Source organism: Columba livia, chromosome 3, assembly GCF_036013475.1.
Source record: "Columba livia isolate bColLiv1 breed racing homer chromosome 3, bColLiv1.pat.W.v2, whole genome shotgun sequence".
NCBI classification, from domain to species: domain Eukaryota; kingdom Metazoa; phylum Chordata; class Aves; order Columbiformes; family Columbidae; genus Columba; species Columba livia.
Genome location: NC_088604.1, coordinates 58,084,929 through 58,102,279, shown reverse-complemented (window position 1 = coordinate 58,102,279; position 17,351 = coordinate 58,084,929). Strand labels below are relative to the sequence as shown.

General features: G+C 36.2%; 1 protein-coding gene across 50 annotated transcripts in view; it reads left to right on the top strand.

Annotated features, from left to right (window-relative positions):
- The window catches only part of EPB41L2 (erythrocyte membrane protein band 4.1 like 2), a 103,192-nt gene that overhangs the window by 25,669 nt on the left and 60,172 nt on the right, over positions 1–17,351 (top strand). For 43 of the 50 annotated variants that reach the window (XM_065056977.1, XM_065056969.1, XM_065056971.1 and 40 more), the window contains one exon: positions 15,658–16,142. In XM_065056977.1, the coding sequence (XP_064913049.1) occupies positions 15,672–16,142 (471 nt within the window). In that variant the 5' untranslated portion in view covers positions 15,658–15,671. Of the gene's footprint in view, positions 1–9,830; positions 10,196–13,762; positions 13,906–15,657; positions 16,143–17,351 lie in introns of those variants that run through there. The other 7 variants (XM_065056949.1, XM_065056951.1, XM_065056953.1 and 4 more) reach the window with 4 other exon arrangements.

Genomic DNA, 17,351 nt, shown 5'->3' with positions numbered 1-17,351 from the left:
CGTGCTTTTTGTTCCTACTGGAACAGATCTGCTGGCTCACTAGGGACATCTTTCACTCAAGATTTGAGTCACAATAATCTTATTTCTGCCTAGAGTTAATCTCATTGCCCATTTGCTGATTACATATTCATAATTTCACAAGGTCAAGGAATATTATGTAAGTTATGTAAGGGGAAATATATTTGACAGAGCTTCTTTCCAGTGGCCACGTATACACTATTTTTGGATGTTTTTAGAATGTGTTTACAGTCAAAACTCTGACTGCAGCTGCTGTTGATGTAGTTAGGTGAATTGGCTGAAACACCAAAAATGCTGCAACTCAGGCTACTGGCCCCAAAATGTAGCAGTTGTATCAGAGTTTTATAGTTCTTCCTTTATAACTATTGTTAGCTTCTGAAGTAGTTTGGGTGTATATAAGCACATACTTGCTGATTTGAGACACTGGAGAAAAGCAGCTATGAGAATATATATATATATATTTTCTAGAGATCTATGATTTTTAAAAAGGGAAATTTTGGATAAGAAATCTTTGGTTTAGCAGTACCTTTTCTTTTTTTTGAGATATGTTTAGGTCAACAAAGTGTGTAGAGCATTGGTGCTGTTCATTAGGTGCTAATCTAAATACAAGTGTGGTCAGAATTGTGGTATAGCATCTTCTGTCTGAGGATGTATGTAGTTTAGTTTGGGAACTAAGTGGTTGTTGTAAATTATTGACACGAATATAGATATTTGGGCACAAAACTTAAATTCAGAAGAGGGATAGCTCAAACTCCTTTTGGATACATCTGTACCAATAAGCCAACCCATGTCAAGCTTCTACCAAAACTGGTAGAATCTATGATAACCCATCTTTTTACCCTTCAAAATAGGGTGACAGACTGTTAGTGCAGTGCCAGAGCTGTAAAGGAGCAATGGAATTACCTGATAGGGGTGCAAGAGACTCGGAAAGTAGGAGTGGGGAAAAGACCTTGCTGCTTTGTATGCTGTAAGTAATTGTATATTAAAACACAATTGGCACTTCCAGTGTTGCCACTTTTTAAAAGCATGCTGAAAAGTTCAGAGAAGAAAACTAATTTAAAAGCTCTTACATAATGGTTCTCAAGGATTTGACCTGTTGAGTTTATCAACAAGAGGTTGAGGTGACATGATTTAATATAGAAGTATGTTAACAAGGGAAAAATAGTGAGGACCTATGGGCTGCATAATTCCCGAAAAGGAACATTGTCTTCAGAGTCTGGTTAGAAGCCGCATCTGACACATTTAAATTAAAAAGCTGGTCACTGTTTTTTAGCAAGCATGGTTGGTTTTGAAATCAGATTTGAAGATAGCAATGCATTTTGTACACACAAAGTCCCTAATCAAACTTTAGTATCTTTGCAAAATTTTTATCTCACTGATGTAGTTTTAGTGTTCTGTGCCATGTTTTGAAAAAAATTTTAACTTCATTCTAAATAGTGTGAGGCATTAATCACAAAAATAATTATTGCCACTCAAGGTCATAAAGTGAAGAATAAAAATAAGTATATAGTAAGATTAATAATAATTCAAATGTGTGGGTAATTGCTTGATTATCACAACAGCAATGCCAAAGGTAATATTAGCCTTGGATTCTGCTGAAATAAATCCATTTTAACAAGTACTGAACAGAAATAAATGGATGTTTCTTAAGAAAAATTACAAAAACATCTGTGGGCAGGCATATGCACACAGTTGAATAGAGCATTACTGACAATCAGTTGAAATCAGATATATTCTTTTAAGGTAGTTTTATATTGAAATTAGTAAAACTTGTGTGTTTAGTCAATCCTAAGAAATAATGCCCTCCCACAGGCCGTGTTGACCTTGGAGATAACAAGTTTTTCATCCTCTTATTGATGGACTTGAGCAATGAATAATGACTCCAGGGCAATTGATTTAAAAGTAGGATGTATAATATATTGGGATACTTGTTCTAGTTGTTTAAGAAATAAACAATAAATTCTGTTTCAGTCCATAAAGTAGTCAGTTGTAGCTCTAATTAGAACATAACTCAAATTTGACATCTAACCTTGATGTTTTTCTTGCTTTGCCATGCATAGAACTTTATGGTTCCTGGTTATCCTTTTCAGAAAAACAAACAACAACAAAACAAAAAAGCACACCACTACAACAACTTTATTCTTCAAAGATTAGACTGAATACTTCAGAAGGGCTTCACAGATGTCTCAAATGACAGATTGAATGTTTTTAGAAAGTGGCTTTCCAGAATCTTATGGTCACTCCATTAACGAACTTGGAGATTTTAATATTTTAAAACGAGCTGTCAGATCCATTTGAGCACCTGTGACTGAAGCAACCTAAAAGAATTTTAAAAACACAAACAGGGCTATTTATTAAAAAAAATATCTTTTTTAAAAATTCTAAACAGTGTTCATAAATATTAGCTTTTTTCTATCAATTCAATTTTTAAATTTTAAGGGCTTTTCTTGGATCACTGTCAACATCGTGCTCAGAACTTCAGAACAAGAAGAAAAGCTTGCTCCAGCACAGCTTCTTAAAATTTGTTTGCATTCCTCTTATTCTTGCTGTGTTTCATGAAGGGATTAAACACTAAGTGGAAGAAATATTGCAGGGCTTACAAGAGACTTCAGTATTCTTTCTTTTTCCACAGGCCTGTAATGCCAGGAATTAGTGAAGAGACAAATGGTGTCTCTCCTTCTTACACGTTGTTTTTTTTTTTTTTTTCATTTTAATTGTTTTTTGTTTCTGCTGGGTTTAATTTCATTTACTAAAGTATATACTAAGGATTAGTTAGAGCCAATTCTTGAGATAGTGTCACAGTCAAAATTGAGAAGAAAAAGCATGTGGTAATTTTACCATCCCTGCATGAGGTTTGTAAACAGTAAAACCTGCTCTGAGTTGAGTAATGCAGAATATATATTTATTTCCTGAAACCTTTATATTCATTCTTTGAATTGGAAAATTTACTCCTTAAATAAACACAGTCCTCAATTAGAGTGAAGATGAGGGATATTGTTTCCCTGCTGGGCATGAGCAGATTGCAGCTTTCCACGTATCTTGACCTGTAGACAGATTAATGTAGCCCATGCAGCACAGCATGCTGCTTAAACCCTGGCTCAGATTGAGCAGTCATAAAATGGATTGGTGACTTAGGCTATTCATCCCAGCCATGACAGTTTAAAGGAGGTCACTGACAACGTCAACAGAGCGTACAATCCTTTTCTTCGAGATAGGCTTTGCCTTGGGTTTTTTGTCAGGCAGATTCTTTCAGAAGTATTAAGGCGTTCCACTTTCATCTCCATTAATCAGGGGCTGTTCTGGAAGAGATTCCCTATGAAAGGAGCTCTAGTGTTGTTTTTTGCCTGTAATCTCTTCAGTTAGGGAATGTGGAGCTCTTCATAGACTATGGATCACTAGTGTAATCAATCAGTGTTTCTCAGAAGATGATACTTTGGGAGATTAGAGCAGAAAAATCTTGTGGGTTGTGCCTTTTTCAGATTTGATTATCTCTTAGTTTTAAAAAGATTTCTGTCATTTCCCCAGTTGCTGGGTATGTTGAGTACACTAACTGGAGCATATGTTGCGAGGCACAGAAAAAGACCTGAATTCCCTATATTTCAGCCTCCTAGCACATCTTTGTGATGTACTGACTATGTTGGTTTCCAGTTGCTTTGGGCAGAAACAAATTCACAATACTAGCTAGTTGTATAGTTCTACTTAAAAAAAATTAGCTGCAGAAATGCATTCTCAGTTTCTGAAACTGTTGAATTAATATTAAATATTTGACTATGGCATAATTTGTGACAACTTGAACAGCTTTTAAGCACTGCCTTTGATTTTTTTGTTTGTTTTCATCAGCAAAAAAAGATATTCACATAAATTTGCAAACAGCTTATTTTGTCCTCGTGTGGATGTGATTTGAAAGAAAAATCCAGCTTGCGTATTGAATTGTTTATGTTCTTTGTTGTTCAGGTGAGATGCTAAACCATCTGGATGTAAGCCAGGCTTTTGACACAGTTTGGCACCCTGGCTTTCTAGCAATGGTGATGGAATTAAGAATGGGAGGCATAGGACTTAATTGATAATCGGGAAGATTCTAAAAAAAGTAAATAAGATTAAGTGGAGGTACAAGAGGGGAGGGAGAAGAGGATGAAAGAGATGTTTATACATGAATCTAATATGAAGTGAGAAGGGTATCTTTGTGTTGCCAATAGTGAAGCCCACACATCACAGCTTAAAACAGCTTTGTTGTTATGTCTCAGGAGTTTTAGGGAATCTGTTTCCCATTACAGGATTATGGAACATTGTGCTCAACATAATTCTCTTTTCACAATTTCTGTCTAAATGTCTCTTTAGCATATGGCGCTCTCTGTATACTTAAAAGGCTTATCTGTATATCTTAGCATGGGGTAACACAAGCTGGTAATACATTTTCAGAATAAGAATTACATAAATAACTTTTCAACTTTTTTGAAGAATTTTTGAAGTCTTTTTTGATAGCTCAGCATACTTTACATTTTATCTGAAGTATGGTACAATATTTTCATTCATATAAGCTTTGTGGGATGAAAAATTTTGTCTCTTCAACAATTTGAAACTCTTATTTGAAAGTCACACCAAACATGCTGTATTACGTATCTGTATATCTTTAAAAGGAATGCCTTAAGCTACATTTCTCCGATTTACTTTTCAGGTAAACTTACTTTTATCTTCACAGTTTTTATCTTAAGTGTTGCAGTGTACTTGGTAGATATGTGCAGTCTAAAATCCATTCTCCTTTGTTAAAGAAGACAATGAAACATTGCTTCAGTTGGCATAAGAAATGTATGAGAAATGCTGGAATTTTTCTTGGCAAAGATAGCATATTCATTTTGCTTCAAATATTGAATTGTTTCTGTGTAAATGTGTTCATGGTGATTAATGAAGTTGCAGAGAATCACTTGATGACAGCAGTACCTCATAAAAGGAATCTGCCAACACGGAATTCCTTCTTTACCTGATGTGGATAAGAATTTGGTTGATTTGTGCATAACTGTGGTGAATTCTAACTCTATTGAACTGGAATGTATAGTTAGTGGTGTCTGTCTCCTTCAGACTCAGACTTGACCTCAGATTTTAGTGATGTTGTACAATCATGAATTAGCTTGGATTGTTCAACAGGAAAATGTTACATCACTTGAGAAGAATAAATTTTAGCTTGTATAATAGTTATTTCAGTGGAAATTGAGCTAGGACTACTTCTGTTCCAGGTTATGATTTTAAAAGCAAAAAAGCTTATTAAATAACTTTTTGTAGTTTTTGTAACTCCCATGTAACCCAGATCTGACACTCCAATTTTTCAGTTAATCCATTAGACAATAAACCCCAAGCATTTGCTGCCTAAAAATAAATACAGAAATAATTACAAGTGCAAAGGAAGAAGCACTTTGTTTAAATCTTATAGTAGAGGAACATGTCATGAAATTAATGTACAAAAATGAATAAGCTACTGGAAAAGTCTTAAAAGTATTACATCTTGTGAGACACTTGATTGCACAAGAAAGAGATTTTAAGCTCTTGAAAAGAAATTCTTCTGCGTAAATAGTATGTCATAAGGGCAGTGGGTTCAAGGGCTTTGTTTTTCCCAGTCTTACAGGTGTTTGTGTGCCCTTTCTTGCACAGATTCTTTTGTGGTTTAATAACTTTACTGAGCAGGATTTTATACGTGAGGGAGAAATGGTAGTTGCTGGATCTCCTGCGGCCTCGCACTTTTGAAGGACCAACACCTGGAGATCTTGTGTTCTGTCTGGCGGCCTCTACAATAGAACTTAGCCTGCACCACAATTCTGGTGTCTTCCCACCCTTCCCCCGTCTCTCCTCACTGCAGTTTTTTTAGCTGTTACACAAATCATGACCTTTTTTTCCTGTTTTGTCTTCAGCTCTGTTTCCTGTTTTTTCCTTCCCTCCCCCACACCATTTTTTTTACTCCTGACTTTCTCTCCAGTGGTGTCTTTATTTGTTCTTCCTAAGTTTTTTGTTCATAATGAAAGGAAGAGAGAATTGAGAGCTATAACATCAGTCCTCCCCTTTTAATGTGTTTCTGCATCCACCCTTGTTAATGAATTTATTGAACATCAATTGCATGTTGTTCATACTGTACCTCAAAACAAGTCTATCGTATGGATGTGTTTCTGCCCTCCTAACACAGTGACACAGATGTACACATTTTCTCAGTGCTAGGAGTTTTCAATTTTTGAGGATCATTTGTTTAGGCAGATTTCTCAGAGTAGCACATCCCAGACTTTATATGGACCACAGCTCCAGTTCTTGGTCTCTGACATCTCACTTTGGGAACTATTGTCCAAATGATCTTGATTTCTGAGAGAACATGATGTAGTTTTAAACAACAGTCTGAGTTTTTTGTTTTTCTGTGCTTTGTATGGTTTCCACACAGGAATATGCTCTTGCAAAAGAAAGTACAGTTGTTAACCATTACAGTGTGGTCAAGAAAAGTAAGTTTGATCTGTTTATATGCTTATGCCAATTTTATCTTTCTCATTGCTTTATATTTCTAAGTATTTCAGAGATGAATCCAGAGTTAAGGAAAATTTAGATGGTATGGGGGGAGTCCACAACTGTGAGCTCAAACATGGTCTTGGATCTAAGTTTAAAAGCAAAAGAAGCATAACCATAGAGAACAGCACTATACTTGAGGGTAAATATGCTTTCAAGCATTTGTTCTGTCAGCACCTAAACTGATGAGCCCAAAAGGAGGCAAAGAAACCTGCACACCTATGCAGATTGGGAGTTTCATTCAAACAAATAAGTTTTTGGCATGGAGTTTATAATATTGTGCTCTGTGTGTTTGCGTAATAAAGCTATGAGGTGATAAATTGCTGTCAGCTTGGATTTGTGTTTTCCTAGGACTGTTTCAAAGCTCTCAAACTTCTCTGGATATATAGGATGAGAATGAAAATGTGGCCCAAGAACGCAGAATAAAGCCTCTACTTGATTTGGCTTGAAAGCTTACTGTAATAACACACCCTCCCCATTCGTATGTGGTGGTTAAAAGGCTTTTCTGCAATGGGTGAGGCTGCTTTGGTAAACTGCAGTTTGTGATGTATATTTATATGGGAATGACATTGCAGTTGTGGTTTGGCATATCATTGTTTTTCCTTGTCTACAGGACAGTTCAAAATACTCCTCCTCACCTCATTCTTGGTCTTCAAAATGAATTATTCTTTTAAATCTTTCTTATCTGTCATCTTTCCCTAACTCTCCAAAGAAAACTTTGTTTAAATAGCTTCTCCCTTGGGACTTTCATGCATATCCTGTTATCTGTTTTATATTACAAACTTTCATGCTGGGAATGTCCCTCCAAAAAGCACAAAACAGCTAAGGCACTTAGATGACTAACAAACATGTTGAGTGCTGAAGTCCAGGCACAAACCCAGCATTATTAGCATAAAATTATTTTGCCGTTTTGTTCCCCCCCATTATATTTTTGGACTTGTTTCTGCGTTCTAGGGCATCATTTCACTTTGTGTAGCCCAGAGATGTTGCAGAGGTTGAAACGGTGTTAATGTTGAAACCATTGCCACAAAAAGCAGGAAACTTTTAGAAAGTTGCTGATATTTTCACTCCTCTGATCAAATAGCAGCATTCAGAAGAACCTATGGGAGTGATCAAGTTTTGGCTGCCAATTTTATTTGCTCAGCTAACAGGCATCTCTCTTTCACTGCTTTTTCTTTCTTCAGGATTGGCAATGTTATTCTCCCACAGGAGCAGTAGATGCATACTTTGCCGAAGAGCAGTATTATCTGTAGTTTCAATACATTGTTATATATTTAACTAAACATAAGTATGTAGGAAAATGTTTGCAGTGTCCTGCTTTACATGAATCATTTTAGGTGCATTATAATTAGTTGGGGGGGGGGAAACACTGAGCAAATTGGTTCTGCTCTTTCAAGACAATACGTCTGTTCCAGTAGCATACAAAAGACACAGCTAGCTTGTGCTAGCTGGAAACATAAAAATTGAAACACCAACACAAGAAATCTTGAGTGGCTAACTTCTGAGGCCTGTGGAATGTGGGGGATAGCTGGCAGGGAAAATGGGACAGCATTTGTTCGTTGCAGAAGCAATTGTGAATTATCATGGTTTTAACTATTCTTTTTTGTTTGTCTATTTTTCATAAAACATACTATACAATTAATAGCCAGGATTTATTTACTTACATGTGCATTGAGATTTCTGCTGTTCCTTCAGCAGTTGATCAGCTGCTAGCAATGCTTGCACTAAAGAGACTACTGCAATTGACCTGCAGATATCCAGCAATACTTCACTGTATAGTTTGAAACTTCAGACTTACTTGGAATTTGGATTAAGCTTAAGGTTAATTGCCAGGGATGCCATTTAACTATGTATTTGAAACTGGCTTCATTATCAGCAGGAAGTAGTGGCAGTATCAATTTTTGTATTTCAGCTTGCACCCTGATTCAGGAAAATTGACATAAAAAAATAATAAAAGATTCTACACCTGTCACCTATATAAAATAATTTTTAATTTTAATGTCACTTTTTTCCAAGTTTTTGTTTCCCTCAGTAATGTGTGAACATCAACCAGTATTGTTGAACTGGTTCGCCAAAGAGAACTGTTCTCTTTATAGTGCATGTATTTAACAATAGTAAAAATGATGAAGTGCACTTTATAGTTGAAATACAGAACTCGTGTTGCTGCCAGAAAAGGCACTTGTGTGGCTGTGTTTACAGCCTGAAGCTTTGTAAACAACGTTTATCTATTGAACTCTGTTCTTGTATATAACAGAGCAAACTGTCTTAATGGTTTCTGGCCATTGTTCCTAAGTTGGATTAACTAAAATAAAAAGCTAATGAGTATTGTCAATGTGATCTCAGTAGTGCCTGCACCTTTATGACATTCAGCCATGACATAGTGGTGAAATAAATTTAATGGTTATATCTGCTTATGAAAATTACTTGCAGATTTGTTCTGTTTCTAGTGGTCTGTGAGTAGCATTCTACCAAAAGCACAAGTCAGTTGCCTCTTATTTCTTTTTCCTGACATAGAATGCTGGTATTGTGGTTATTTCCTTCTTTTGCATGCTGTTATACGTTTCCTAAACATGCAAGATGGTAATAATTCTGTATATGACTTCCACTGAAGAGGAAATTAATACTTGTCAGAACAATGATGTGTGTCTGCGATTCCAGCATCCAGAAGCTTTATTACACTGCGGCTCTCAGTTTGCAGTAAAAAAAATTGTCGCGTACTAGCTTTGATTAACCATGTTATTCTGAGTGCCTTGGAAGCGTACTTTATGCAAGAGTCAACTTAATGTTCAAAGTATAAAGAGAAACTGGTTTTAATCTTGTCAATACATTATAAATAGGCAGAATGAAAGTTGGAAATGAAAAATTTATTGTGGCAGCTAGATGTGACACTGTTACAGAAACAGTGATTTGGTGATGTGTGGGATGGGGTGTAAGGAAGGGAATGGAGATTGGAGGGGCAATGTTTCCCATAGCAAATGATTGGTCACTGCTGTTTTTAATCTCTAAAATTGTGGTTATTTTGAGGGTTTAATATGAACAGTTGAAACCCTCTGTAAACTTGCAATGTTGATTTTAAAGATAGGGCAGAGATTTTTCTCAAACTGTGTTGTTCTTAGTTTGTTGGACAGATAACAGGAAAACAGAGCTGTCTCTTGACCCATGTTCGTTTTCTGACTGCTGGAATGAATTTGGCACCAAATCCCAGTTTTCCACTGAGCATGCTCTTCTCTAGCAGTGTCAGGGCTTGGGTGGGGTCACTCTTCTTCAATACAGCTTTTCAAAAAGGCGCTTGGATTCTCATCGGCTTACAACATTTTTTGAGTGCTGAGGAACAGAACAAAACTACCTTCATAAAAAGATTATATGTGTGCATATGTACTCTGGCAAAGTGTTTTTTCTATTTGAATTAAGTTTTTCTTTGAGATTCTTCTTTTTTTTTTTTTTTTTTTTTTTTTTTTGCCTGGATATATCAGAGTATTTGTAGATTGAAAATACAGAAGGAGCAGATTCCTGTCATCTCTGGATATGGTATAGATAGCATTGAGAGAGCTGCAGGATGTATATGTGCTTAAATGTAATCAATGTAATCTTAAAGAAATGTTGATGTGGGCATTGCACCTTGGCTATGTGTAGCACCTGACAGGTATTTGTGTTCTGATTTTTTTGAACTTTTGGGGGTGGTTGGTTGGTGTGTGTGAGTTTGGGGTTTGGTTTTTTTATTTTTTTCCCCCCCCCTTTTTTTTTTTCTTCTTTTGTATGCTATTACACAAATGATACAGTCCTTAATGTGTTCCATTTAGTTTGCAAACCAGCACTTGCTAATATTATTTCTATGTTTTACTATACGTTTTTAGGCTGCTACCTAGTGTCAGGAGAGAAATTTTAACAAAGTAGTGTTGAAAGAATTCTCACTTGTTTTCATGTCTAGTGGTATTTTCTTTCCTTTCTGGAGAGTTGTATCCCTTCAACTGAATTAGCCTTTAGCACTAATACTTTTAACTTGTTTATGGATTTAAAGTTATTCACCAGACAAATTAGAGATCGCCTGCAGCAGGTGTTTCATGAAAAGCTGGGAGCACTTGAGTCACAGGGAATAGATGTGTGGTGTTGTGCTGCTTTAACAGGATAAAGGTTTTTGGGGAACAGTCATGTTTCTGGATTCTGTTTTGACTTTACAAAGAGTTGAGGCAACTTCCCTGGAGTTGCTTTACAGAAATTTGTCAGCATAATAGTTTCATGTTGAAAATATTCTATCTAGACTGCATGCTCACTTTGCAGTTCTAGACAAATAGATTTCTTGGTCTCATTTCATTTGTTGTCTAAATCCTTCATTTTATTTTTTTGTCTTCACAGTGATCTTCAGAATTACTCTAGTATTTGTCTTATATTGTTGTTTCAGAAGTATCTTTTAAGTTTGCACCATCTTATGTAGGGATTTGTCAGTGTTTTTTCCAGTGAGTCCTGTATAGTCTGTGTATTGCAGGGACTGATGACACATTTGCAGTGATTTTCTAGCACCACATTAGATAGGTCTAGAGACTTGATATTTTGGTATTTGTATAAGGACAAAAATGTTTTCCTAATAATGCAGGTTGGGTACTACATTTGGGAGGGAGGCATTCTATGCTTGTAAATATTCAGCTATGTGACAACATGGATGTAAACATGAAGCCTAACAAAATACCTGTTATTTTGAATAGTGACTTCACTATCTAGGTAAAAGGGTGCTTACAGGTATAGTTGCCATTAACTGAGAGTTTGCTAGCCACCATTATGTCCCTAGAATTCTCTGGAAACTGGATTTGAACCATTTTGTGCCATTTCTGCTCTTGGAAATAAGCTTAGATGCTATGTAAATATGTGTATATACTTAGATACAAACATGTTCATGTATACATGTAACTAATTTGTATTGTCATGGAGTAGTAATTCACTGTCTGGCTTGGAAGTTATATTTATAAAATTGTTATGTAATACTTATGTGAAAACGTTCAATTACTTGGTGTAACTTTGGAATTACACCTCAAATTGGAATATTGTTGCAGTTTAAAGTCTGACCTTTGAAAAGTGCTACTGATTTTTAGAACTATTATGGCACCATCTGCTGACCAATGTACAGACTGGCAATGACAGTTTGCTCACCTGGTTACCTCCTTGCAAATGACCTTCCAGTTTAGGAGGCCCTTGGGACAGAATCCTGAGAAGAAAGGGTGATTTAGTTGGATTGTGTTTGTTGTGTTTGCAATAAATATTTTTAGCAGGGACACTATTACATTGCAAAAGTCTGCATTGTCGCACAGCTTTAGTTGTCTAGTTACCTGGATTTATTGCATAAGGTTCTTCCACAAACTGTGAAGCTTTATATATTTTTTTTCTATATGTGGCATAGGATTGTTCTTGGTATTTTGTTTATCAATGTGTTACCTTCTAAGTTTACAAAGAAGAGCCGTGACAGCATGAGATCAGTTCAGGCCCTGGCTGTGGTGGCCTTGTCACAGTGTGGGGAACTGATGGGCTCCAACAGGCCTCTGCCCTGTGGCTGCTGTTGAGACTCACAAAAAAGCAGAGTCTGCATTGACTTGAGTCTCATCTGCTTTTTCAGGAGTGTGCTTAAAAATGAACTTAATCCACATTATTAGATTCAATACTCAAAGTATACCTGGTTTTATATACAGTCCTGTGGATGTATAAATACAGAGAAGGGTGCAAGTTCCAATAGGAGAACTAGGGCTTTCTTGAGTTGATGTTTGACTGCAGATTAGTTTTATTAGAAGCTATAGAATGTAAAGGTTGTGGATTGATGAGACTAGGACAATTTTAGGGATGATTTTGCTTCCTTAAGGATCTCGAAGTTGAAAACTATATTCTTTAGTTATTAATTTATTCCTTTGTGTTCAGAGAGCTTCATGTCATTGCGATTGTAGTAATCGACCTAAATAATGACTAGAAGGTGAATTTGGATTTACATTATTTTTGTCTGCTAATAGAATGCGTGCAGGTTATATTGGCACCTTCAGCAAAATGATGCAGCACAGAAGTATGTGATGCCATGAGTTTTCTTGTTTACATACTGATGATAAAATACAAGTTTTAAAATGTAATGGAAATGTAAAAGAAAGTTCTTTTTTTAGGTACATCTAGCATGATTTGGAGTATAAATTACTGTACTCTACAGAATTGATTTATGCTTTTGAAAAATCTTCTGGGGGTAGTACCATGTTCTTCAGGTATTACCTGATGGTTAAACCAGACCCTTTTACACTCTAAAATTTGGATGGCTGTTCCAGCTAGGAGTTTACTTCGTTATGGCTTTCATGTCAACAACTGTTATGTGTTGAAACCAGCAAGCATATTGTTTGTAAATGAGCTGTTCTAACCAACTCTGAAATTCAGAGCAGTCTTTTGTGCTTCAAATCAATAATACATCAAGAAATAAAACACTTTTCTTTAAAACAAACAAAACCCACAACAACTCCCAAATAAGTTGTTGAAGTACATGTGACCTCATTTTATGTTTTCATGTATATTTTTAATAAGTTCTTTGCTCTCTTTCTCTTCTTTTTTTCTGTGTACTTCATGTGAATTTTAATATTTGGAAGTACAAGTGTGTAATTGTTTAATTTTTAAGAAGCTAACGATTTAAATAAATTATTAATAACATGGTGATCCAGAAAATTGCATGACTTGTGCAGACACTCATGTTGCCTTTAGTGCACTGAGTTGTAATTTATTTCAACAGAAGAAGGATGAAATTATTTTTTTTCTTCTATGACATGGTGGTTCCTTTCTGAATTCTACTAGGGTGATGGAGATATAAATATCAACGCAATTTTGATTTCTTGAGTTTGCTATGAATTTCAGTGACAAACTGAAAAAGAAAAAAGTTTTACATTGCCTTTTCTGACTTTTAAATACTCAGAGCCTTGAATCAGTGAGTACAAGGGAGGTGAGTGCAGGAAAGGGGCAGGTAGACCTGATTGTCTGTTTCTTCAGGAATGCCTGATTCTTGTGCTAAAATGAAACTCTAGAAAACAGAAATATATCAAGCTCATGTGCTAGAGAAAGTAGATACTTTGGGAAGACTATCACTTATGCTCTTGGTCAGTGCCCTTGTTCACGAAATTCATCCATTTCTAACAACTCATTCAGAGGTGGCTGGGAGTACAAAGCAATCTACAGGCTTAGGGAAAACCTGTGTTTTGTTTTGTAGGTTTTTCCTCCCTCATTCTTTTTCCATGGAAAAGCACTGAAGTTACAAGCTTGTGGGAAATGGAGCTTATGAAAGAAATCACCTCCTGCTGTGGGCATCAAATGAAGGCATTAAATGAACGTGCACAGACCTATTCAGACAGGGTCTGTTACAAGTTTCCCTTGCTTTGGCAATATAAAGCCAAGCTGTCCTTTTAAATATAACTTCAGTTGTGAAAAACCTGGACACTTGGCGGTGCAGATCCTTTTTTGTTTCACACCGTGCGAGTTTGTACCACCCACTGCTATCCTGTCTTAATTTAATCCTTTAAGATGTATAACTTGGTGTCCTCAGTTCTTTTTATTGTTAGAACAATATAATAGGAACACGTTTACAGGGCCATTTATTTCGCTCAGTACTAAGGAATTTTCTGGAGATGCCTGCTATTTGACTGTATAAGCAAAATATGATCTTAATTTTAAGATATGTACATGTATTTCATGCATTTCTGTAGATTTTGAAAAGTAAAAGGCAGAAAATACAGTGATTTTCTGTTCCTGTAGCTTCTTTGAAGATTATAACCACCATCTCTGTTAATAATGAAACCTCCATTTTGACTTTATTAAGCAGTGTGGATTGCTATTCTCTGATCAGCAGAAGTTTGTGGATTTTTCTCTTGCAGGAAGTTGATTTTGGTTTTCTATATAGTGTTGATTTTGACAATAAACTTTTACATTATTACTAGGATTCATACCTACCATAAGAAAAGAATAGCAGCAATAAGATAAGGTGGTAGCAAAATGTAATTTGACTAATAGCAGCTTTAAAACAAACATGCTAATAAAAGGCTTGAAGTAGCAAATTATTTAATCTCAACAGTAAGTCAAACAGAAACATGCCTTTCAGAGGCCTTTTACTTTGAAGATAAATAATACATACATAAACATTAATACTCTATCACAACAAATTTTATTAACAATTCAAAACTTGAAAGTTTTATGAAAAGTGAAGGAAGTAGCTACATCACTGTAATATTTGAACTTGAAATGTATTCAAAAGTCTCTTATATAGCAGCAAAGAAACTAACTTTTAATTTCCCCATTGGTGAATGTTTTGGTTTAGATACTGAAGTTTAAAATAAAGAACAATTTACACATACAACATGTAGTTACTTTTAATCTCAAGATGCTTACTTAATATGAATTTGCTTGTAGATAGTTCTAGTCTATGTCAAAGCTTCTTACTAAGGTAACTGTCAAGTTTGTCTGCTTTGCTCTATATTGCCCACCTCTTTTGCCAGACAGACTTCTCTCTTAGGCATTTATTAGTTACCTCTTTTTTGTGTTTTTGTCCTTTTTCATCTTTTTGTCCTTGGGAATGGCTTAGTTTAGCTTTTTCTGACTAGGGGCAACGTGTTGCTGCTGCCTTGTGATGTAAACTAGTTTCTGGTTGACTTCAGTTGCATTTTGAAGTGTTGTGGGAGTTCAGTGCATCAAGCCTGAACTAGGTGACCTTCTCCTTGACTCTCTTTTTTTGAGCAGGGGTGTGGACAGCAGCAGTGGAGTTCAGCAGGAGTCCTGAACTGCTGATAACCTCCTCTAATGGCAAGCATTAATGGCATTTTAATGGAAAGGGCCCAATGTTTTACTTAGAAATGTGATTGTAACTAACCTGCTATTGTTCAGGCCAGACAAACAAATCATCAGTTTAAAACTAATTATTTTAAGAAGGTTGTGAATAAATACCACTGACTTCTAATGGTGTCTAACAGTTTTAAACCAGTATTTCTTTAACCCCAGTAAGTTTAATTTAGAAACTCTTGTAGATTATTACTACAAATTACTGCAAAGAATGTGTGAGTCAGTAAAACTAGTGATGCTACATAATAAAATTATTTTTATTGTTATTTCTTTTAGTGTAAGCTGGGACAATGACAACTGAAGTTGGATCAGAGACTGAAGTAAAGAAAGATTCTGAGCAGCTGGGACCAGACAAAACCAAGGACAAGCCCGAGGAAGCATCAGAGACTCCAGAAAATCAAAAGCCTAGGGAAACATTCTCTGAAGAAGCTCAAGATTCTTCCTCTGTCCCAGCACCAACTAGCCAAAGTAGTCTAAGTAGCCAGAAGAAGGAAAAATCTTCACCTGAAAGCAAGGGTATTTCTCGCTTCCTTCCCCCCTGGCTTAAGAAACAAAAATCATACACCTTGGCAGAGCCCAAAGATGAGACCAAGAAAAGGACCACAGGGGAAGAACAAGCAGTTCAAGAAAGTGAATGCCAGACACCAGAGGGGGTGGCTCAGCCAAAAAAGAGCTTAAAAGAAGCAGCAGCTGAAAATCAGCATAATGCTAAAGCAGATGGCAAAGAAGAAAAACACTCTGTTAGTATTGCTGAAACACAGGTATGTGTGGGAAGGCTAATAAATGCTTTGGAGTGATTTTAATGAGAACTGATTTATGATTTATGTAATTAATGTAAAACTTGGATAGGATCATATCACAGAAAATATGACAGCTACTGTCTGGCCTTTTGTACAGTTGGGTTCATGTAGTTACGAGTAGCATAGCTGGTTTTCAGAGTTCCTGCTCTGTGACAGACCATTTTTCACTCCATTCATTCTAGATGTCTAATTTTAGTGTAACATCACACTTTGGCATAGCTCAAAGGAATGTAGAACTGTATTGTTGTAGAAATGAGCAGGGATAAGAGAAGCTGCTTAAGTTAGATTTATCTCTGAAGGTATTGGAATACCTCTTTAGTGACTTAACCACAACAAATAACAAAAGGATTATCTCAAGTCCTTCAGTACTCAATTTTTGTTATCCTTTACCTAGAAACCATGCTAGTGGTCAGTGTCCTTATTGATTCATTCTAGGAGTTTGGTGCCAAGTTCCAAGGAGAACACCACCTACTGCAGTGCTCCAGAGTCTTGGTTTTTGAAAAGTTGCACGCCTGTTCTTAACACTCAGACCTCACGTTCTAGGCTGATGCAGATGATTAGAGCAATCGAGAATCTTTCATACGAGGAGGGGCTGAGAGAGTTGGTACTGTTCTGTCTGGAGAAGAGAAGGGTCAAGGGAAATCATCAATATTTATAAATACCTGAAGGGAGGGCATGAGGAGCCAGACTCTTCTCAGTGATATGTAGTTAAAAGACAAAAGGGAACAGGCACAAGTTAATAACATGAAATTCCATCTCAAATCACCAAAAAAATCTTTTTTACTGTGGTGGTGGAGCAGGTTATCCAGAGACATTGTGGAGTCTCCATCTGTGAAGATACTCAAAACCCAACTAGATGTCGTAGGCAAACTGCTTTAGGGTGGCCCCAGAGGGGCCCTCACATCATTGCACTACATGATCTCAAGTTTTCCCATCCAACCTCAGTCATTCTGTATGGCTTGACTTTCATAAACACTGTTTTTTAGTTTTGTATAAATCATGGAGATTCTTGTTAAATGTTTTTCTGTTTGGGGGGGGGGGAGGTGGGAGCCAATAAAACATTTTAAAAAATTAGCTCATTTTAAGGAAAGAAAAGATACCTTCCATGGTTTGAGAGCAAGAATATCTGGTCCTCAGAGGAAGACCTTAATGCTTACACTGTTTATTATG